Source organism: Eurytemora carolleeae, unplaced genomic scaffold (assembly GCF_000591075.1).
Source record: "Eurytemora carolleeae unplaced genomic scaffold, Eaff_2.0 scaffold1157, whole genome shotgun sequence".
NCBI lineage: Eukaryota > Metazoa > Arthropoda > Copepoda > Calanoida > Temoridae > Eurytemora > Eurytemora carolleeae.
The window spans coordinates 33,018-57,841 of NW_019397043.1; the positions used below are offsets into that span (position 1 = coordinate 33,018).

Consider the following 24,824-nt stretch of genomic DNA (forward strand, 5'->3'; position numbering starts at 1 on the left):
GTGCTATATATATATATATATATATATATATAATGTTTTTTTCGGTATATAGACATTGTAAGGTCTAATGAGTAATATTTAGGTTGAGAAGATGTTTTTGTTTTTGTTAAATTCGTGTTATTTACATTTGTATTTGTATTGCAAAATCTTGTCGGCAGATAACAAATGTTGGACAGAACAATTAACTTGAAATTAAAAGTTTATGATGTTGCAGGTTTCTTGTTGGAAGTTAATCATGTATTATCTGGAAATCTTGGAAATATTTTCTGTAGATTAACAATTCACCTAATTGCTACCTATATATATAGTTTAACAAAAAAGATAATTGACTTCATTTCTATTATGTTTTATACAATATTTCTTTTATCTTTTGAGAAGTTAGTTTTGTTTCAAGGGAAATTTGTTGAAAAGTGAAAAGAGGGTTTGCAGGATCGAGCCAGGAATTTATGAGTCAATCAGTACTTTAACTGTTTCTGTCTGATGTTTCTGTAAAGAAAGCACGTTCTCAGTTATATAAAATCATTATTTCCACGTTCGTTAGCGATGGCTTTAAACTGGATCATTCGTTAATTGTTTTCAAAAACGTTTTATTGTTTGTGAAGGTTTAGGCTTTAAATCGGATTGTTAAAAATGGTTCATCGTTAAAAATTTTTGGTCGTTATTAATGTTTAATCGTTAATGTTTGGTAGTTAATAATGTTTGATCGTAAACAACGTGTGATCGTTAACAACCTTTGATCGTTAACAATGTCTTACCAATTAAGAGAATGTTAAATATATTTTTCAGGATTAAGATGGATGAAGGGTCTTATGCCTATTAAAATCAGAACATTATTATTATAGAACGCGTTGTTGGTTTTTGACATTGCAGTTTCTTGAAGAACCGTTTTATTTCTGAATTATACATAATATAAACAGAAAATTCCGCACGTTAAATGCAAAATCTTTTGTTTCCCGTTCTCTGTGCCAAGCTCTAATTCATACATTCAATCATTTGTAAGCTTGCCGCGTAAAATTGTTTAATTCTGTTGTATTCCTAGGACACGTGACACGGTTTGGTACACCATCAACACAGAAATGGAAGACGTCGCATACTGTTGGGTCAGGGTCAGGGAAATATCCGTTAGCTCTGAAAAAGTTTGTTTGAAATAGTTTTATCCAGTAATTAAATGTATGATTATTTTGTTTATTAAATATTTACCTATGGCCCCCTGTCGAAGGTTTTGAACTATATATTTACCTAGGGCCCCCTGGCGAAGGTTTTGAACTATATATTTACCTACGGCCCCCTGGAGAAGGTTTTGAATTAATTGTTTACCTAGGGCCCCCAGTAGAAGGTTTTGAATTAAATATTTGCCTTATAGGGCACCCAAGAGAAGGTTTAGAATTAAATATTTACCTAGGGCATCTTGGAGAACGTTTTGTTTTTAATATTTACCTTGGGCACCCTGGAGAAGGTATAGTTTTTGATAATTTACCTTGCGCACCCTGGAGAAGGTTTTGTTTTTAATATTTACCCAGGGTACACTGGAGAAGGTTTTGAATTAAATATTTACCTAGAGAACCCTAGAGAAGGTTTTGTTTTTAATATTTACCTAGAGCACCGTAGAGAAGGTTTTGTTTTTAATATTTACCTAGAGCACTCTAGTGAAGGTTTTGTTTTTAATATTTACCTAGAGCACTCTAGAGAAGGTTTTGTTTTTAATATTTACCATTTGCACCCTAGAGAAGTGTTTGTTTTTAATATTTACCTAGGGCATCCCGGAGAAGGTTTTGTATTTAATATTTACCTAGGGCCCCCTGGAGAAGGTTTCGTATTTAATATTTACCTAGGGCACCCTGGAGAAAGTTTTGTATTTAATATTTACCTAGGGCACCCTGGAGAAGGTTTTGTATTTAATATTTACCTAGGGCACCCTGGAGAAGGTTTCGTATTTAATATTTACCTAGGGCACCCTGGAGAAGGTTTTGTATTTAATATTTACCTAGGGCACCCTGGAGAAGGTTTCGTATTTAATATTTACCTAGGGCACCCTGGAGAAAGTTTTGTATTTAATATTTACCTAGGGCACCCTGGAGAAGGTTTTGTATTTAATATTTACCTAGGGCACCCTGGAGAAGGTTTCGTATTTAATATTTACCTAGGGCACCCTGGAGAAAGTTTTGTATTTAATATTTACCTAGGGCACCCTGGAGAAGGTTTTGTATTTAATATTTACCTAGGGCACCCTGGAGAAGGTTTAGGTTTCTGCAGCTCTGGTCTTCCTTCACAGTTTAGACTGGGATAAACAAGTTATTGAAAAAAGCCTGTTTTTTACTGTGAAATTCATTGGTTTAAATTCTTTTTTTCATTTTCTTTAAAACTTGACACGTTTTAAATTTAAAAAAAGATCCGAACACAATATAATTTTTAAATTCTTATATCTTTGCAACTTGAAAATATAGACCTTTGCAAGTACAATATCTGAATTTAGTTAGATCAATAGCTTGTAATATTTAAAGTCACGATATTAGGTTGCAAAGATATGGATTAGTAAATTATAATTTATTTCGAGTGTTCAGTTTTTGAATTTACAGGTCGGAACTTTTGTCTCAAACATTGATCTCCATTTTAAACAGACCTACGGATTAAATTAATCCCTTTTCGAGATCCTGTGGTGTTCAAGCCCTGCAGGGATAACTTTAATGGAGGGAACAAGCATTTATTCTAAAATTCAAAAGTGCCCACATTAGATATAGAGATCAAACGTGTAAGATTAATGATCTGACCTGTTGAATATCAGTATAATATTAGTTAGACCTGAATGGAAAACTGCATTTAGCAAATCCATGACTCGTCTCATCAAACACTAAACCGTCAGCACACAAATGCTCAGACACCTAATAAAACACTTGATCTTTATCATAAACAACAAATATCCGCCATCTTGAATTATAATCATCCGAACACAAATGCTCAGACTAATAAAACACTTGATCTTTATAATTTTTCAACAAATATCCGCCATCTTGAATTCTCATCGTCCGAATACAAATCCTCAGACTAATAAAACACTTGATCTTTATACAACAAATATTCGCCATCTTGAATTCTAATTTGAAGATTAAAAAGTGTAAAACCGCCATTTTGCTATAATGTTTCCATACTGGAGGTGTACTTCACACATTTGTGCTATAAGCTTTTTTATAGAGAAAAATATTCTTCAAAATTATTTACTTTTCTCTCAATCAATTCTCTGACAGTCTGTCATGCATTCCCGAGTTCATTTTCAGCATCAACTTTATTTTACATTCCCAAGTTCATTTTCAGCATCAACTTTACTTTACATTCCCGAGTTCATTTTCAGCATCAACTTTACTTTACATTCCCGAGTTCATTTTCATCATAAGCTTTACTTTACATTCCCGAGTTCATTTTCAGCATCAACTTTACTTTACATTCCCGAGTTCATTTTCATCATAAGCTTTACTTTACGTTCCCGAGTTCATTTTCAGCATCAACTTTACTTTACATTCCCGAGTTCATTTTCAGCATCAACATTACTTTACATTCCCGAGTTCATTTCAGCATCTACATTACTTTACATTCCCGAGTTCATTTTCATCATAAGCTTTACTTTAAATTCCCGAGTTAATTTTTAGCATCAACTTTACTTTACATTCCCGAGTTCATTTTTAGCATAAACTTTACTTTACATTCCCGAGTTCATTTCAGCATTAACTTTACTTTACATTCCCGAGTTCATTTTTATCATAAGCTTTACTTTACATTCCCGAGTTAATTTTTAGCATCAACTTTACTTTACATTCCCGAGTTCATTTTTAGCATAAACTTTATAAAAAGATGAAATTGTAACGAATATGTCCAGGAATCATACTGTATTAATGCGTTTAATTTGTGAATATTTACATAAATGTACACTTCTTTTCAGGCTCTCAGGTACTAAAAAAATTCATACCGAAGGATTAGTCTTATTTCCCTTCCATTCTAATCTCTGTTCTGTGTATATAGCTGTGCACGTGAAATTTGAAAAACCCCAACATCATAATTTTGCTGAAAATTTTAAATAATCTGAAATTCTTGAACTTTTGTAGTTAAATATAATTTTAATGGAATTTATATTTCAATTTAAAAGCAAAATAATCTAAAAATATTTTCAATTTTGCAAATATTATATAAACTAGTAAATTTTTGGAGAACAAGATTGAAATAAATATAATTTCTGAAAAAAGTTTAAATTATATTTATAAAATTGAAAAAAATACAAAAATTGCTCAGACAATGGATAAATAATGTTTCAATGAAAATGTTTAACAAACTTAAATGATTCACTGTTTTTGGGATCTGAAGTTTATTGTGCAACAAATTATTTAAAACTTTAGTCACATTCATTTCTGGCAATCAGTTAAATTAAATTATCATTAATGGTAATTCATAAACATTAAATTAAATTAATTTATAAATATTCTTATGTATCCTTTTGTTAAACAATAAGCCGACTTTTATTTTGTTCCTCCTCTACTGGTTTAACCACTCTAAGCCCTGGACTCTGGAGTCCTGGAATTCCAATGCAAGCTTAATATATCTAGACATTTAACGATTGCAACCGATATGTCTGGCCTTGGATTAAATTAATGCATGCCCTTCATTCATATCCTTTCTCATTTTAATTTCTTCTTATCAATATCATTACAACACTTGTCTTAACTTTTAATTTTAACATTTTGATATTGTGTAAACCTTTGATAATTCAAACTTTGACTATTTGCAACAAAAAAAAATCTAGCAAACAAAAATAATTCATAGGATCAAAGGTCTACAAAATAAGGTTTGGCATAGTTTGAGTCAATTTCTCAGTAACTTTATGATGAATTTAAATTTAAACCAGAAAAAATGTAAATTGTGAAAAAAAAACCTTTATTAAATGTTTTAATCAAATGAAGCCATGTATCTCGTGAATGGTGTTTGCAGGATTTTAAATTTACACACCTTTAAAGAAAGTATAGAGATATCTTTATATAATTTGAAAAATGTCTGAAATGTTGACTGTTTTATATACCCAGCTTTCCCCGGAGTTTCCCTTGAAAAGTCGACCCTCTCAACTATGCCAAGACCATTTCTGGGAATCTAGTTCCCTTCAAAATTTGAGGCAAATAGGACCAGGGGTCCCAGAGCGACAACCAAACAAACAGACAGACTGCTTTGGATTTTTACTTTATATTATTATATATTATTAGATTCGCCAAAACACCAAAACATAAATACAGTGAGAGAACACATAATTGTTTAGTTTACCGATTAAAAGCGAAATAAATGTCGTCTTCACTTTTTCTCTCCATCAGAAATAACGCTAAGGATTTCTTATTTGTAACTTTGTTATTTATGTATCTTTATAATGTTTAGAGGTCAGAACTTTTGTTTGGAGTTTCTTTGATCTTCTCAATTAGTCAAGTTATGCCTGTATAGGGGTATAACCAGGGAGTAAGGAATAGAAGGGAGATAAAAGTGACGCGGTTCGCCCTACCATTATGAGTATGCATGCTTTGCAGGCGGGTACTCCATTTGTATAAGAAATATTCAGAATAGGTTATTCTAAACTCGGTAATTGTACATCAGACAAATATTTCTTATTCAAATGAAGTACCGTCTGCAAAGCATGTATAATCATATGGTAGGGCGAACCGCGTCAGTTCTTTACTCCCTGGGTAAGATCACCACGGGATATCATAGAGGAATTAAATTAACCCATAGGTCTGCATAAGATGGAGATCAATGCTTAAACCCAAGATTCACAATACAAAAATTCTGACTTCAAAACAAATTTTCTTTTTTTTTGAGAAATGATTGTCACGAATTAAATAATTCTCGATAGATAAGATAAGAACNGATTACAAAATTTGTATTCAATGTTCATTCTTTTCAAGTCCTATTATAATCTTTTTGTGGATTATAAAAAAGAATTTTTATACTTTTTATTTGTATTATCTCGTGCTTTGTAGTTGAATAAAAATATGAATGAATAAGATAAGATAAGATATGATATAGTTTATTGCTGAAAATACACATACAAGTTATAATGTTACAGGCAAAAATCTTCAACTATTATTATAGTGTTTTCTATATGTATGTATTATATATATGTTTACTATATGTATGTATTATATATATGTTTTCTATATGTATGTATTCTGTATTTCTAATTACAAGTTAGACAATTATTCTAGTTTATCATGGTGACCACTGTATTTAACTCTTACCTCTCCATCCTTGCATTCATAGTATCTATCACATTGAACAGCGTCCGCAAAAAATCCGTTTTCTTCTGGACATTCACTTACATAATCATAATCCTGAACAGTTTATTTTATCTTCACGGATATATAAAAAAAACATCAGTTTTTTGTTTCTTAACATTCAAAAACGACATTTTAATTTTCATCATAATAGTTTTATGGTAAAAAAATCATTTTCTCATCCATAGTCAAAATATTCTAAAAATTGTTTTAATATCAAGAAAACAGCAAACCCCCCAAAAATAATGGCAAAGATTTGTCCCAAAACAAATAAAAACAGCAAATGAGCATACAATGGTATACCAAGCTATTTCAATAGGACCATTATACTTTATGAATCAATAATGGCACTTTATGGCAGAATAGTAAAAAAAAGAATGAGGAAAAAGGAAATATTTAAATGTATTAATACCTGCGCAAATGTGGAAGATAGTAAAATTAGACAAACCACGCTATAAACGTTTAAAATTAGCATTTTTTATTCGTATTCATTAAGATGTTCTTTAAAGTATTTTTTTTCTGAAATAGAATTATTCCTATTTGTCATCGTATATATTGAAATGAACAGAATGTGAAAACGTATTAAAGAATTTTGTATGACTCAATTTTGACTCAATTTTGTATGTTTCAAGTGAAATGTTAAATTAGCCAATAATAGGAACTAATCCATTCAAAGATTGTTGTCAGATTACTTTCTTAAAATTTGGATTAGTAACAGATGGACTTGTTTTTCACGAGTCAGGCATTTCAGTGAAGAAAGTTTATATTGCATCTGCACTCTGCAGCCTACATAGCATATCTTACATTGAATCCCATACATTGCATCTCCTACATTGCATCTCCTACATTGCCTCTCCTACATTGCATCTCCTACATTGCATCTCCTACATTGCCTCTCCTACATTGCATCCCCTTCATTGCTTCTCCAACATTGCATCTCCTACATTGCATCTCCTACATTGCATCTCCTACATTGCATCTCCTACATTGCATCTCCTACATTGCATCTCCTAAATTGCATCTCCTACATTGCATCTCGAACATTGCATCTCCTACATTGCATCTCGAACATTGCATCTCCTAAATTGCATCTCCTAGATTGCACCATCTAAATTTCTTCTCCTACATTGAATCTCCTGCATTGCATCGCTGCTGCTTCATTTAAACTGTTTAATCTAGTCTCTGGTCAAATTATGTAGAACCGCGACCAAAAAACTTTCTTCCTATATTGGTTCCCTGTGAACCGTGAACAAATTAATAATATAGATTTCATCCTAGATTTCAACACTGGATACTATTTAGGATTCACAATCATAATTACTTTTATATTGAGTTCAATGCATAGCTGAAAAAGTTGATTCCTAATTGTAGACTTAATCATCCATTGATAAGTCATTTGTTTTTACCATTTTTAGATTATTTAAATCAGAATTATATTGTGGGGGATAAAAGGTACAGGGTACAGAATACAGGAAACATAAATAAAAATACAGGAAACATAATACAGGATGCAGAATATAGGGTACAGGATACAGGATACAGGAGCACCAGACATAATATCACAGTCACGGTTAAAATTGAACTGAGTGATGTAGGGCTCAGGACTGTATAGTGTATACAGAGATTCCAGGGATGGAATCTACACTGGAAGAATTCCACCAAAACAATTGATGAATAAAAAAATTATTTAAATTATGATGTTGATCAAAATTTAATTTCATGAATCCGCAAAAGGATGAATTAATAAAAATTGGGGTGTTAAAGTCTTCATATTCGCTTGGATTTAAGAATTGGAATAGAAAGTAATAAAATCATTTGAACCTGTAAACACCAGGATATTAACATTAATTGTACAGCAGTCTGGACAACCAGACTAATTATTTACAACAGTTTGGACAACCAGACTAATTATTTACAGCAGTTTGGACAACCAGACTAATTATTTACAACAGTTTAGACAGCCAGACTGATAATTGTGCAGTAGATTGGACAACTATATTCTGATAATTGTACGCTAGATTGGACAACTAGTCTGATAATGTACGGTAGATTGAACAACTAGTCTGATAATTGTACAGAAGATTGGACAACTAGTCTGATAATGTACAGTATACTGGACAACTAGTCTAATAATGTACAGTAGATTGGACAACTAGTCTGATAAGTGTACAGTAGACTGGACAACTAGTCTGATAATGTACAGTATACTGGACAACTAGTCTAATAATGTACAGTAGATTGGACAACTAGTCTGATAAGTGTACAGTAGACTGGACAACTAGTTCAATAATTGTACAGTAGATTGGACAACTAGTCTGATAATTGTACAGTAGATTGGACAACTAGTCTGATAATTGTACAGTAGACTGGGCAACTAGTCTAATAATTGTATAGTAGAATTGTATTTAGTCGGAGAATTAGACAACAAAACACACCGACTACTGGAATGAAGAACAAAATAGATATTTACTTAAAACCTGTGTTGAATGTCTAAGAGTAGGAAGTTGGTTGTATATATACTTTAGGATAGATCAGCTCGTGTCATACACCTTAAATACCAACTGGTTTATCTTTCTTCTCCCGTTAACAAATCTAACCTTTACCATCACCTGTTTTAATATATTATTGTGTTTACAGTTAAAGATCGAAAAATTACGGTTAAATTGTTGGTCGGAAGGGAAGGAAGAGATGAATGAAGAAAATGGAGAAAGGATTAAAGTTAAGAGGAAGAGGGATGAAAAAACAGGGTGGAGAGGAATGAGGAAAAGGGGAGAGGGATGAAGAAAAGGGTTTGAGGGATGAAGAAAAGGGTTTGAGGGATGAAGTAAAGGGTTTGAGGGATGAAGAAAGGGTTTGAGGGATGAAGAAAAGGCGAAAGGTATAAAGAAAAAGAGTTAAGATATGAAACATAGGGATGATATAAAAGGGAAAGAGATTTACGTAAAAGGAGGTAAGGGATGAAGCAAAAGGGGAAGGGATGAAGAAAAGAGGCGAAATCTGATGAGAATTAGGAAAGTATGAGGAAAGGAAAGGTAAGGGGGGGAGTGGAGGAAAGAAAATGGGAATTTAATGAAGATCCAATTTGATGGAGACACATATTTAAAATTTCAATCATTCATAAACCTTCCCTGGGGTCCCTAGATGTCCCACAAAAAATTTGGGCCCGATCGGTTCAGCCGTTTTGACGTTTATTGGATACAAACAGACAGACAGACAGACAAACAGACAGACAAGCCAATTTTATACATAGATAAAAGTTTATTTATATACTAGCTGAAGTGGAATTTTAAAAATATTTTTTTCACGAAAAAATTAAACGGGGGTATAGGCATTCGGCGAAAAATGAGCGCTTTTAATAGCTACTAATCTTACTTTTATCTGTTGCGTCTAAAAGGAGAAAATTGTTAAAAAAAAAGGCTTATACCTAAGAATGTAGCGTCCAACAAAATACTCAATTTAATTCAAAACAAATCATTCAGATATTACAAACAATAGTCATCGAATATTTTTCGACTCATTCGTATATAGTTAATATTTCATAACATTTTTCATTTTGATTATTAAATAATATTTCGCTGGCGCTGAATTTTTAACATTCCTGGAAAATATGAAAATGTCGTCTTCATTATGAAAAAAAATCCTCGAAACAGGAATAAATGTTTTAAAAATAACTATAAGATCATAAAAAACAAAGATTATTATGAAATATTTACTATACGAATGTGTCGAAAAATTATCGATGATTGTTCAGCTAATTACTATAAGTACGTTCTGCTTTTTGATTACAAAATTTGTATTCAATGTTCATTCTTTTCAAGTCCTATTATAATCTTTTTGTGGATTATAAAAAAGAATTTTTATACGTTTTAAGAAATTTTCTTCGGATCATCTTTTCAATACCCATTTTCTTGCACTTTAAAATTCTAAGAAAACGGTTAAAAATCACCACTTGTTGAAAACTGACCTTAACAGAATATTTTTCAGTCTAAATTTCCGAGTTAGTTTTATATTTTATTTTGAACCTACATTTGTAACATTTGTACTTTCCCCTTAGTCTTATTTTGTTGCCATGGCCAGGAAATAAAATATTATAAGTTGATATTAATGATTTAATATAATATCAAGAAAACTGATCATATACAGAGTTTTATTTTATTTTTTTGGACCATTTCTAACACTATCTTTGGTTTGAAATTTGACTTATAATTTCACTTTATTTTGGGGACCAATGTATATTTCAACTTGTCATGACCATTGTAAAGTCTACAGTGATAACCAGAAAACTCTGAACTAGAAAGACGACTTTTAAAATCAAGTTGTAACTTTAAAAAGTCCAAAGAGCATAAGACACAGCAATTGTGGGTCTGGCGAAACTATCTGCTGTTTAACTTATTTATTTTTAACCTTTACAGAAACTGATTTTTTAAAATTTAAATTTAAATTTAAATTTTGTTGGATTATAATTTGTTGATAACACACTATTTTTGTAAACGATAACATTGACGATTACATTACTGGAAGCTTAATAAGAAAAAATTAAGGGAAACCCGCCAAAAAAGTAAGAAACAACTAATATTTTTGTTAACAGTAAAATAAAAAAAAAATAGACATTTGTTTTTGTGGTTTTTTCAAAATATCTTGTTTTCTTCATATATCTTATTTTATTCAATTCTTTTATAAATTTAAAATTCTGACCAAATTAATTTAAATAATGATAGACTGTAATTTTCATGTGCAATTAATAAGGCGTGGTTTTTTTTCTTTCTTTTTCTGAGCAGGAAAAACCATCTGTAATGAGGAAAATGTATTGAAAACTAAACTAAACTGAAGAACTATATTAGTATCTTAAACAATATATAACAAAGCATATTTAGATTTTTCAAGTCAAATCTGCGACAAATGGAGATAAAAGTAATGAAAAAGACCGGGGTTTTGTTCTATTTATCTTTTGACCGTATTATTAGTCTATTGTTTATTTGAAAGCAAACTATACGTCTATTTCCTTTGTTTGTTTGTTTGTATCTGATTGAAACGGATGAAATTAATTGGACCCACATTTTTTGTGGCAACTCATCTATGTATAATCTATAATCTAGTGTTTAGAATTAATCATAAAGAAATTAAGTCTTTGCCACAAACTCAAATTTTTCAATCTCTTTATTTTTCATATCTAGTCAAGTAAACTTTTGATATTTTAAATATAAACTATTTAATCTAAAAGAAATCATAGTTTGAAGGTCTACACCAGAGGATTGCAAAGATTTAGGAATTAGACAATCAAGGTTTGTGGAAAAGACTCAATTTCTTTAGCAAATTATCATTTACAATAGATAACAATGGTTACTTAACTTTTAAATGTTAAGAAAATTCTAATTATTGATTAGACTTTTTTGCAAGGTTTGAATATTTTCTTAGAGTTTTATGAAGGTCAACTTGTTGATTGCACTAGTGATGTTACCCGCAAATAATGAGACTGTAAAGACGACCTGAAACTTCTAAAATATGATAATCTGAAGGTTAAGCCCAAATAAAATCTCTATTTATAAATTAAAAAAGAAAACTTTTTAATGTTTTAATGAATAGAAATAAAAAACTTTTATTTTGTTCAGTAAAACTAATATATGGTTATCGGTATGTTATATGTTATGCATTAACAATTTACAATTTACAATTCACAATTTACAATTCACAATCTACAATTCACAATCTACAATTTACAATTTACAATTCACAATTTACAATTTACAAATTAGTTCATTCAAAATGGAAATATTGCCAATATACACTTTAAAGCATTTACAATTTACAAATTGTTTATAGTTTAATTTAGTCAATGTTAAAATATTACTAAAATAATTTACAATTTACAATTTACAAATCACACATATACTTTTATGTTTTAATCCATATACGTCTACATTTACAAATAATTGTATACAATTTACAATTTACACGTCTATATTTACAACTTACAATTTACAATTTACTTATGTACATGACAATTTACAAATATATTGTAAATTTAAAATGACAAAGGATCATTCTGAGCCTCTAATGTACAGAGAACAGTTGTACCTTCTTTTTGTTCAAAAAGAAATGAATTATCTAATAATATGAAATAAAGAATCTTAAAGTTTAGAGAGCTAGTGTAAAAATGTTTTTTCTAAAGTAAGTTTCAAATATGATTTAAAATTCATAGAATTTAAATTTAAAGAGCACCCCACCCCCTGCCCCTCTCCCTCCGTTGCGCCTCTAAATGATGAAAAAAAAATGTTGGAATCCTTTTCATGATTGATTGGAAATCCACAAGAAAAATTTGCAAGTTTCAACAGAAAACGTCTAACCTTGGTTCATTCTTCATCAAGCAGAACCAAAAATAGAATTTCGTCGGATTCACCTTCAATGGATGTTCAAGAAGTAGATAAATGAGTAAAGAATAATCATGATTAAATATGTTTAAAGGGAGTGACCGGCAATGTATGGTAGTTGAACTGAGGATGTAGTATTGTGAAGAATTTTTTTAGGAATCATTTGAGACCTGAGACTTTTTACGGTGCATTTCCGGTCAGCCCCTTTAAAAATCTTGAAAAATAGTTATTTATTTAAGCATATTTCTAGATGGTTTACTGTATTTATAACAATTATTCTGCTCGTTCGTTAATCATTGCTCTCTTCTGCATGTTTGATCCCATCTAGCCGCAGACGACTATGTAGAATTAGATGCAAGAATAGTATTTGTGTCTGCTGTAGCCAGATAGATTAACCTCAACGGTGCATTCTCTGCAGTAATTTGACATATTAGGCTTTTAGAGCGCTTCGCGCCCATCTTCTATTTCAACTTTTAATTGTGGGTTTATCTGTGTGAGCGTCTTCTCTTTGTACAGAATAAAACCAAAACGAAAAAAGTTTGCGGATTTAATAATATTTTTTCCCGAATTTTCAAAATTTTACAAAAATAAAAAAATTTTAAATACAAATTTTTTAAATTTTGATCATTCTTATTCTCTGGGGTTTGGTGAGGTCCCACGCAAAATTTGGGCCCGATCGGTTCAGCAGTTTATTGGATACAAACAAACAGACACCCATAGACAAGCTAAATTTATATATAGATTAGCATTTGCATGGACTGCGAGATAGTTAGATGATAACAAAAATATATCATTTTAAAGTTTTTGTTTTTGAATATTTAGGTTATTCCGTATTCGTAAATTGAATATTTAGGTTATTCGTAAAACCATGATTTTAAAAACTTAAATCGTTCTCCAAATGTAGACATTTCTTTCTAGTGTCAATACTTGTAGTTGACACGATGAACCAATTGGTTGTTTTAAATTGGAACGATTTAATATTTAATATTTTGTATTTGTAAAAACAAAAATTCAAATATTTTCTTAAAAAAGGAAATCTTTTTGCTTCCATTCATGCAGAGACGAGAGTGAGGGGGAGGTGAATGCTGAGAGATTTATTTAAATTTTGAAATGAAGAATTTCCGGATTGAGGTTGAAACTGCGGGTTAATTAGTAATAAATAACAGTAAGCTTTGTTTTAATGGCGTCTGAGAATTTTAAATGTCTAAAACGTCTGAATATTCAAAGTGTCGAGTTCACATTTAATAGTCAGTCCTGTTGAAAAATGAATTATTTTGAAAAAGTACTTTTTTGAAGGTTTTTTAAAAACATTTTTCAAAATTTCAACACATTTAATTTCCTCGGACAATTTGTAAGGAAATTTTCAGAAAAACTTTTTTTCGGAGATATGTAGAGATCTTTGAACATTTGCAGCGATTATATCCTATAATGCGATATCGAGCTAAACTTTAAGATTGCTGCTGAAGGTATTAAGTAAATACATTATACGACATGAATTATATATGGTCTAATATTGTATCATATTTAACACAAATACGAGTACGACAAGAGAAATGTTTATCTTGTGGCCTCTTTCCATGTCTTGTTTCCCCTTGTCACTCTAAATAATGTCCTCTTTACAGGTGGTTCTCTCTACTCTTTGCCCTCTTTACTCTCTACCTCTGTTCTCTCTACCTCTAGAGTCCTCTTTACCTTTGTCCTCTCTACCCATGTCCTCTCTACCTCTGTCCTCTCTACATCTGTCCTCTCTACCCATGTCCTCTCTAACCCCGTCCTCACTATCCACTATTCTCTCAATCCCTGTCCTCTCAACCCCCTGTCCTATCTACCCCCTGTTCTCACTACCCCTGTCCTCTTAACCCCCTGTCCTCTCAACCCCTGTCCTCTCTACCCCCTCTCCTCTCTACCCCCTATCCTCTCTACCCCCTGTTCTCGCTACAAGGTCCGGGTAGTAACCGGACGTCACTGTAGAAAAAGTGTGACGCCTAGGTCAGGAGTAAAATGCGCGATTTATTGCTGTTTGACGCAGCGAGACGGGGGAGATGTTACGCAGTTTTTAGGAATTTTCTTAATTTAGACAAATTGTTTTGGATCAGAATATATTATGCCTTAACTTTTGCTTACTCTATTCGTGTGAAAATGCATTAATGTGTGTATTTAAATCGGAAATGTTTGCCTTAAAAAGGATTTAGGTTTCCATGCGCCAACGCTTTTTATTCATTTATAGAAAAATCTGACCAAATTTTGTTAAAAAGATGGTTGTTAAAATATATAAATAAACTAGATTTTAAAAAATTTGCAACTATTGCTAAACAAGCATTAATGTTTAAAACAATAACACACATAAAAACACTAGAAAATATTTGCTTTTTGTTGTGATATATTGTTGTTGTTGTACGGCCACTATTGCAAATTTTAGGAATAAGAACCCAAAAAAGGATCTTTAAGATCGGTTTTATATATTACAAAAAATATCATCCTGATTTTAATCCATATTTAGAGTGGCTGAGTTCTCACTGATACTTTGTTTTAAAGGGACTGCTCGTGGATTTTAAATAGTCCGATGAACATGATATACAGCAATTGTAAATAAAACTTTTTTATTTGTAACAACATTAAATATGTAAGGCTATGAAGTTTTATATGTCATGGCTATGTGGCATTCTCTTGCGGGCTAAGGAGTTTTTTTTCTGTCCAAGGAGTAATTTCTTCCCGTCGCGTCTATGGAGTACTTACTTACTTACTTTACTATTTTACTTTGGAGTATTTTAACTTTCTGACTATGGAGTATTTTCTTTATATATGGCTGTTGAGTATTTTTGTCCAAGAATAAAAAGTTTATTATTAAATTCCGGGGAAGCATAAACAAGTCTAGTTCTCATTATGTTCAACAAGGCAGACGGAAACTAGAGCTCCAGTATTATGTAATATGCAATAAAGAGAAAACTTGCTGGAACTCTTTATTATTTAGAAAACCCAGTTATTTGCATTAGATAAACATCTGCAATTTTAAAAAATCGTTTATTAGAAAAACATCTGCAATTTAAACAAATCGTTTATTAAATGTGTTGTATTTATAGAGATGTATTTGATTTAATCCTGGTTTGAATATTTCAAAGTGTTTTTTATGTTTAAAAGAGAAGAAAAAATATAAAAAAAGCTTATCCACTGCAGTCTGCAGGGCTTGGCACGTTAATACTTTTCTAATCCGTAAGTTAACTTAGTAACAGACAGGCCCATATAAGGGACTGTAAATATAATTTCAAATGACCCTTCCTGTGCAGAATGGCATGTCCAATTCACAATAATTTTATTATTTTCAATTGGGACTTCTCTTTAAAGTGCATTTATGTTTAAAGAAAAAATGGTGTTTAATTTTTAGAATTGAATACTAGAAAAACGAAGATATCTTTCACATTATTGATCTGGTAAAGGTTCAAAGGGTATCTTTGTGAATTTTCATTCGCAGTCTGATATACGTCTACAGAATATCTTATGTCTGCATCGTCCGGTGTGTGTGTGTGTGTGTGTGTGCCACTGCCAGACACTGTTTTGTAATAGATCACAATGGTTTTCAAAGCTGAATATATAGCTTGAAGTATATACTGTCAACTGTCTGGAGTCTGAGGGGGCTTGTACACAGATAACAGAGATATAGTAGAAGTAATTTTGCACATCAACAGTTTTTGGGGCGAGGTGGGTAGATATCTGAATTTCTAACCAACATAAACTTTTATGGAATTTAAAACGTAAAAATTCTAGACCGATAACTTTTTTTCTAGGAGAATGGGTAATTTCCTGATGGGATTTTACCCCGCCAATATAAACAAAACAAGAATTGCCCATTTCTATACTAAAGGTTGGTCGCCAAAAACCTGTCTTTTTACTTTTTAGACCTCCTACAAATCAAATCAAAGCAAATCAGGCTTTTAGGGAGATCCTACTATCCACGATTCAATCTCGAGATGAAGCAAGGCCTTATATAGCTTGTAAACTGAAGTATTTTAATTTTTTTACTGTTTTAATTTATGGCTAATAAATTTTGTTTAATTTTTGTAATTCGTAAAATAAAATAGCTCCAAAACCAAATCTGTAAAAAGGAAGAAAAAATGTTATAATGTCAAAAAATATGAGACCTTTTTTTAAAAACAGCTTTTCTAATAAGAAAGGAAACATGTTTTGTTGTATCTATGTTATCCTACAAATTCCTACAAATGAAATGAAATCAAATCAGGCGTTTTGGGAGGTCCTATACTATCCACGATTCAATCTCGAGATGACTTAACTACATCAAGAATGAAGCAAGGCCTGATATAGCTTGTAAACTATATGACTTTTTAAATTTTTTTTTGACAGTTTTAAATTATGGCTAATAAAGTTTGTTTAATTTTTTTAATTCGTAAAATCAAATAGCTCTTAAACCAAACCTGTAAAAAACAGCTTTTCTAAAAAGAAAGGAAACATGTTTTGTTGTATCTATATTATCTGTAGGTTTTATGTTTCTCCAGTGTGCATGAGATGAACAGAGACTAAGAATGGATCTGGTTTTAGTACAATAGAGTCTAATAATATTATCTAAACTGCATAAATCAATCCACTGGAGAGTTTAATGCAAAACTTTTTTATTCTTTTTATTGACCGTTAACTGAACTTGGTTCATGGGTTTATAAGAATGGCCAAGTGCAGAAAAATACTGAAGTTAGCGCAATCCAAGTTTATCTGAACAACTCTAAATATAAATCAGATATCCATGTTTTTGTTTTTGAAAACTGATTATTTTTATTTTTGGCTTCTCTACAACAGTGATTTCTCGACGTTCTTCCACACTATTGATCAGATAAGGATTATAATTAAAACGATAATTTTGTTAAATTATTAAGCAAACAAAATAAAGAGTTAATCTGTAGTTGGTTTGTATCATACAACATATTATATACACATACCAGATAGTTTTAAAATGCCTGAAGGATATCAACAGAGTCTGGAAAATAAAAAATTTTTAACTGTTTAATATCTTGAAATTTTAATATCAGGAAGTAGCAGTAAAGTTTAAAATTAATCTTGTTTACAATATGTAATTAAAAATATGACACACACACTCCACTAGAGATTCGCTTTGCCACTAGAGTAGAGACCATGTAGAGACGGATAGAAAACATACGACTTTTGGACCACGTAGCTCCTTTACTTTTGATTTTGGGCTCTAAATAAAAAAGAATATTTTGTTAGATTCTACAAATTCGATTTGAATCAGTGAAAACATCAAAGATTTCAATTTGAGGAGGACTGGGCACTACAGCTGAAAGGCATGTGTGAATCTTTTTTTTTAAGATTCTTGGAAAAGCAACTGGTAGCCCATTTTTCTTCTGAAAATGCAGGCTTTGCAGGCTGTATCAGATTGAGTTATAAATGTTTATAATTTATCATATATGTATATTTCACCAGTCTCTTCAGCTCCTCAGATCTATCAACACAGAATAAACAATGTGTCGGCAAAAAATTAGACAAAACCCTAGTTTATGATTTTAGAAAAATATCAAAGCTTGCAACTTTTGAATTGATGAAACTAAATTAAATGGATTTAAAGGAATTAACCTTATTCTTGTTACATCATCAGTCAAGAGTCGGCTTTCATCCAATAATAATATGATAAGTTTAAAAGTAATGATACGTTTTTTTTGTTTTTTTTTGGTAAGGCGTCCGAAAAGTTGGGATGGTAAATCATCCATAATATCTTAGAATTAATAAAATGAGCATAGAACGGTGGGGGGGGGGGGATGATGAATAGCAAAATTATATAATTGTTATATTTATGCCTTATCCATCAAGAATATCGACCCCCGCCACCACTTTATACACATAAATCTTAACATTTTGTTTTTAATCTTTGTGACAGAAACAATCTCAAGGAATAATAATTGTCTTAAAACATTTTTTTTTAAAGTGAATATTTGCAAATTATCTTTTTACCATCTCATAATCTGAGTTCGTTTCCCTTATGTTGACGACCCTAACTTTTTTTTAACCTTTTTTGTTTGTTTATTTTCTAGTGGCTTTTAACAATCTTCTTATTTTTTTATCGATTTTGATGGTTATTATATCGTTAGAACTGACGAGGGTCAACCAAGACCGAAATATATTTTCAATAAATGTGGAACTAACATCACTTTTTTTACTCTACAGAGATTTAGTCCAACACCATCACCGAATTTTAAATCAAGAATATCTAATTACTAGCTCTATTATATACCCACATGTTACAGAAATGTAAAAATAAATAATGTTCATCACTTCATGGTGGAAATTAATTTTGTCAAATTTGTAAAAAATAAACTGACTAATTTCAAAGCATATATCGAGGATTGTAAGAACCTCGTCCCCTTCATACAAACTTTAGTTATGCATTTGTGAAGCAAACATGATGAAAACATATTTGAAACTAAAGCATGATATCTATTGTTTTTGACAATCCATCTATCGATGGGAACAAGAGTTTTTATTAATTAACTTTTACAGCATCATGAACCATTGTATGGTTTCGTAAAACGTAGTGTAGTCACTGTAAACAGCTGAAAACTTGACAGTTTTACAGTGTGTCCCGCGAAACATGAAAATCGAAAAACGAAAAATTCTGAGCCTGAGCTCTTTGCTAAAAACATGCATAAACGTCCTTCAAAATAACGGTCCAAATAAAGGACATATATTCCAACTTTTATTGGTAATTTTTAAACTGCCATGTTCAGTTGGACACACTGTACTAAAAAACTTGTTAATTTAAGTCAATTAAGCAGTAAGGTGAGTAAGATTAAACAACAGCGATAAATGTATTTCTAATTTAGTTATAAATAAACAGTACAGTACATAAACTAATTAAATAATACAAATATAAAGGAATTTTTACAAAGGGAGTCGATAAAAATTGAGTGTAATTAACTACATTATTTTTGGGAAACAATATTTTGTTCAGTGATATTAAAACCTTAAAAATAGAATATTTCTAATAAAGGAGACTGTTCACTAAAAAAATCAAGTTCTTTTTTTAATGAAGTTCAAGAAACATTGTTCTTTTCTGCAAAATAATTGTTTAATTACCAATAATTAACTAAAATATTAATATAGTTTTACAGATTTATTTGGACGTTTATGAAGGATTAAGTTTAGGCCCTATCGGGAATAAGCGCCAGTTATTTAACCCGAATAAGTTTTTTTACATAAAGTACATACAATACAGTGTGTCCCAATAAACATGGGAATTCAGTGACGAATTCAATATCGTCTTTGTTATGAATTTGCATTATAGTACCTGATTTAAAAAGCTATAATATTAATATGTCTGTTTAAGTTTACTCTGTTTGTATTTTACTGTAATTTTTTTGTTTTACAGTACAACCGTATGCAGTCAAAACAAAAACAAACAAATTGTGAACATAGCAGATGAAACTCTTACGGATTACAGCTTTTTCAGTAGGTATCACTTTACTAAATCTAAGACGATATCGAATTCGTCACTGCATTCCCATGTTTATCGGGACACCCTGTAATAAAGAAAATAAATTAAAAGGGATGAATAAATTACAGTTATGAGAAATAAACGCAAATAAGTGCTTTGGGAAAGAAAAATTGAAGGTGTGAAAAGGCTCGGTTGGTTTTTATATACATGGTTTCATATTTTATTTGTTATAATTACATTTCCAAAAAAGTTGCATTTTCTAAAAGTTTACACTTTTTAAAAAGTGATTTAATCCGTATATCAAGACTGTGTTAAAAAAAACGACACTTTTATGGCTTACTAAATTCAATAAGGTTGGTTTAAATCAAATCCTAAAATCTTTACAGCCTGGTGGTGTAAGCCTTTAATATTTTAAACTTTGTCAGGTATCGAGAGAAGATGATAAAATTAGGAAATTTGATCAAGGGAACTGTGACTTTGTATAAAATGTGAACCTTTGGAAAATATCTAAAACTTGATAAAATTTAAAAACAAAATTATTTATTTGAAACCACTCAACCCTTGCTTCACGAAAAATAATAGAAATTACTACTTTAGAATGAACAATCCGAATTCTGGCATTTGATCCATTTGCACCGAACAGTTAGGACAACTTACTTATAGGACTCAACAGTGAAGACACATACCTACCTTACAACACTCACTAATTATTACACCGTAACATACAGGACGTCTAATCATCACAACGCAACAGTTAGGACGTCTAATCAAAACAACGCAACAGTTAGGACGGCTAACCAGTGTCTAGTAAAACACAACAGTTAGGACATCTAACTCTTACAACTGAATTAAGAGTATGGAAACCATCGCATAAGACACAACAGTTGGACAAACTAACTATCATAACGCAACAGTTAGGACACCGAACACTCAGGACTTCAGAGCCCAAAACTTAAGACAGAGTATCGTTATGAAAACCAGTTTTTGAACCAGTTTTAGAACACGGGTTTCACGAATGGGGTTAGACAGTTTTATGGATATAGATTTTTGTTATGAAATTTTATCATATTTAGTTTCTTTATATTCTCCAATTTTTTCTAATCTTTTAAATCAAAATCTACACAAAAGTTAAGACCCCAAAGAGGAAACTCGTTCAACGATACTCTTTTAAATTTCGGGCTCTGACTCTGAGGGTAATTTACCTATTAGGACTTAACAGTTAGGGAAACTAGCTATCACAACATAACAAGAATTTCCAGTTTACATGATATTGAATTTTGATTGAAATTGGAAACAAGAAAAAAATAATCAATATTTACCACCAGTATAGTGGATTGTTGGACATTTTGGAACTACAATTAGTGCTCGATTACTTACGTACAATTGTATATTGGAATATTTTGAACACTTTACATTTGTTTACATATTGTAGACAGTGAAATGTTATGTAATCATTGTGCCCTTTGTAGGCACTGTACACAGTACACATGCAAGCTGATGTTAGGACTCTCATTATGATATAGCAAAAATCAGCATGAGTCAAAGCAATAATAAAGTCATATCTAGTTGATGTTTTAAATGAAGAATTGATTTTTTTCAACAAAAGATTCGGTTATTAAAAATGTACAAGTGCTCAGAGAGTAAATACTACAGAGAATTACTTAGTTTGAAAAATAAACGGATTATCTATTAATGCAGTATTTGGTAGTTTAAAAAATACGATCAATCTGCATACATTGATATTTTTTCCAACCAGGATTTAACAGTTTTTAACTTTAAATATTAATTTATTAAATATCTTTATTCTTTGAGTCAAATCAAATTCAAAAGAAAACCAATGGTTTACAGGAAGGAATATATGCATACTGCCGAAAGTACATCAGTTAATATAATACTTTAAATGCAGTGCATGAACTAGTACAAATACAATATATTCGAGTACAAAGAGTACATACATTAGAGATGTTACAAACACTGAATTCATGTTTGATTATAGTTCAGAGAATACACATATGTTTATATTTGTTCACATGTTCTGATATATTGTGCATAAGATTACATGAAGAACACTGTACAGACATGTATACATAATGGTTGGTGGTAGGAACTCTGTTTCCTCTACATTTCAATGTTTTTTTTACATAAAAAAGTATAAATATTGTACAACATCTGTGCTCAACATTAGGTTTGGCAAGTACAGTACAAGAAGATACTGGGGTCGCCAGAATAAAGTGGAATAAAAAGATTACCTTTAATCTGTCTAGAGTAAGCTTTGAATCTATCCATTTCTAAAAGTAAAAAAAGTTCAATGTTTAATTGAACTCTTAAGATAAATTATCTTTAACCAACAACGGATCTACTTTATTGTGGGGACCACTGTATGTTTCAGAGTTTGCGTGAAGTGACATGTAATGAAAACAACATAGATTTAATCAAAGAAAATGGAAACTTTATTTTGAATCAGTTTTTAGTTGCTACAGGAAACCCTGCATGCTACGAGTTTTTAGTTTAAAAAGGAAACCCTGCATGCATGCTACGGGTTTTTATTCAAAAAAGGAAACCCCCATGCTACGGGTTTTTATTTTAAAAAAGGAAACCCCCCATGCTACGGGGTTTTTATTTAAAAAATGAAACCCTGCAGGCTACTGATTTTTATTTAAAAAAGGAAACCCTGCATGCTACTGGTTTTTATTTAAAACAAGGAAACCCTGAATGCTACGGGTTTTTAGTTTAAAAAAGGACATGCTACGGGTTTTTTGTTTAAAAAGGAAACCCCCCATGCTACAGGTTTTTAGTTTAAAAAGGGAAACCCTGCATGCAACTTTCCGAGGTAAATTATTTTTTTTCTTTATCCTTCTATTTACTGATTTTATTTTCTGAAAAAGTAACTCAATGATTTTAATTTATCTGAATAAAATGTATTGTAATGTTATATTGTTTATCCATGGCATGCTGAGTTTCTGTTACAAGCTAAAAAAGTTTTAAGAAGAATTTTTTCATCGTATTTTAAATGTTTTCTTGAACGGTATATATTAATTTGAACGGTATATATTAATTTGAACGGTATATATTGATTTGAACGGTATATATTAATTTGAACGGTAGATATTAATTTGAACGGTATATATTAATTTGAACGATTTTTCCCTGAGCAATTTTAAATACTACATTTACTGTCATGTTCACTACACCTGACTGTAAACTGTAAAAGGATTGAATTCCGATTTAAAGTCTTGTGGAATTTTTATAAAAATATTCTAATATTTCAATATTAGCTGAATTAATTTCAAATTATTTTCGGCTCTCCCATTTCAGCCTTTAAATCCAATTTTGGCACACTTACAGTTTTACACAAAATTAGATTTTTTGCAATATTTTGAGTCCTATATATTTATCTCTTCGTAATTTATAAATAATGGGCACTGCAGGCAACAATTAAAAACCATGCAAGGGATGATGCAATTATAGAAATCTGGTACGGGGAGAGTACAATTTCAACAAAAATAACATAATGGGGTAATGTTTACACTATAGCTATAAAATTTACACAGAAGTCTAAATAGTTTAAAAACTAGGTATGGGATGATGCAAGTTTAAAACGAGGGCAAGTAAAATCCGCCTATAAAGATCTGGATAAAAGCTGGGATGGTGCATTAAAAACAAATACTATGAATGGAATGATACAACTATAGAAAAGTCTCCTCAGTGTTTTCTATATAATGCATGAAGGACAGGATAGATGCAACTTTCAACATTGAACTCTTTCTTCTAAACCAGACATTTTTAAAACAAAAAATCATAAAAACAACTTCCATATTTGCTATATATAATTATAAACAGGCTTAGAGCTTAATTCTCCCCCCCCCCCAATCAAACTATATTTAAAGAAGTGTTTAAAATGTCTGATTTTCCTTGTTTGTTTGATGGATTGGATAGAATCCTTGAAAACTAAACACTGAGGATCCGAGGAATCTATTTAACCAATCTGTAAAAAACTAAACAAAATTGAGAATTGTTTTTTTCTTTTGTAAAAACCATCTTTTTATATATTTGAAGAATACGAATCTCATCTTTCTTTTCATATCTTCCATAGTTAAAATTCCATTTTTGAAGTGTTTTATCTTGAGCTTTCTACCCCAAAAAGTTTTTTCGTGGCCTTTCTTCTCTTGGACTTCTCTCTCTTGAACTGTTAAAGGTTTTCTAATGTTCTCCTAAATTATCTTCTCCTGAATTTGTGTCTTTTTCCTTAAACATTTTCTTATAGACATCTCCCCTGGTTTAATGTATGTATTCATAACCGTAACTAAACCTATAATCCAATGCTTTTCTATTCAATAAGATTGTTTTCTTGAAGTTAGATAACAAGGAAATGCTTCTAACAAATCCAGACTTGTTAAAGGGATTATTCGTCTAGCCACTCTACCTCTGTTAAAGGGATTATTCGTCTAATAGCCACTCTACCTCTGTTAAAGGGATTATTCGTCTAACCACTCTACCTCTGTTAAAAAGATTATTCGTCTAACCACTCTACCTCTGTTAAAGGGATTATTCGTCTAACCACTCTACCTCTGTTAAATGGATTTTTCGTGTAACCCCTCTACCTCTGTTCAAGAGATTATTCGTCTAACCACTCTACCTCTGTTAAATGGATTATTCGTCTAACCACTCTACCTCTGTTAAAGAGATTATTCGTCTAATAGCCACTCTACCTCT

At 31.0% G+C, this 24,824-nt stretch overlaps 2 protein-coding genes across 2 annotated transcripts in view; both read right to left on the minus strand.

The window, feature by feature from the left end:
• LOC111711365 (uncharacterized) overlaps window positions 1–6,827 on the minus strand; it is a gene marked incomplete in the record, with an annotated part of 16,868 nt that extends 10,041 nt beyond the window's left edge. Inside the window, 5 exon segments of the mRNA XM_023485705.1 lie at window positions 1,036–1,128; window positions 2,219–2,278; window positions 2,800–2,879; window positions 6,258–6,350; window positions 6,706–6,827. Coding sequence (XP_023341473.1) covers window positions 1,036–1,128; window positions 2,219–2,278; window positions 2,800–2,879; window positions 6,258–6,350; window positions 6,706–6,768 — 389 coding nt within the window.
• A 15,924-nt stretch (window positions 6,828–22,751) lies between these two features.
• Window positions 22,752–24,824, minus strand: part of LOC111711367 (neuromedin-U receptor 1) — a 58,134-nt gene continuing 56,061 nt past the window's right edge. Inside the window, exons 22-23 of the mRNA XM_023485707.1 lie at window positions 24,023–24,083; window positions 22,752–23,879 (exon numbers count right to left, since the gene is read on the minus strand). Of these exons, the coding sequence (XP_023341475.1) occupies window positions 23,798–23,879; window positions 24,023–24,083 (143 nt within the window). The 3' untranslated portion in view covers window positions 22,752–23,797. The remainder of the gene's footprint in view (window positions 23,880–24,022; window positions 24,084–24,824) is intronic.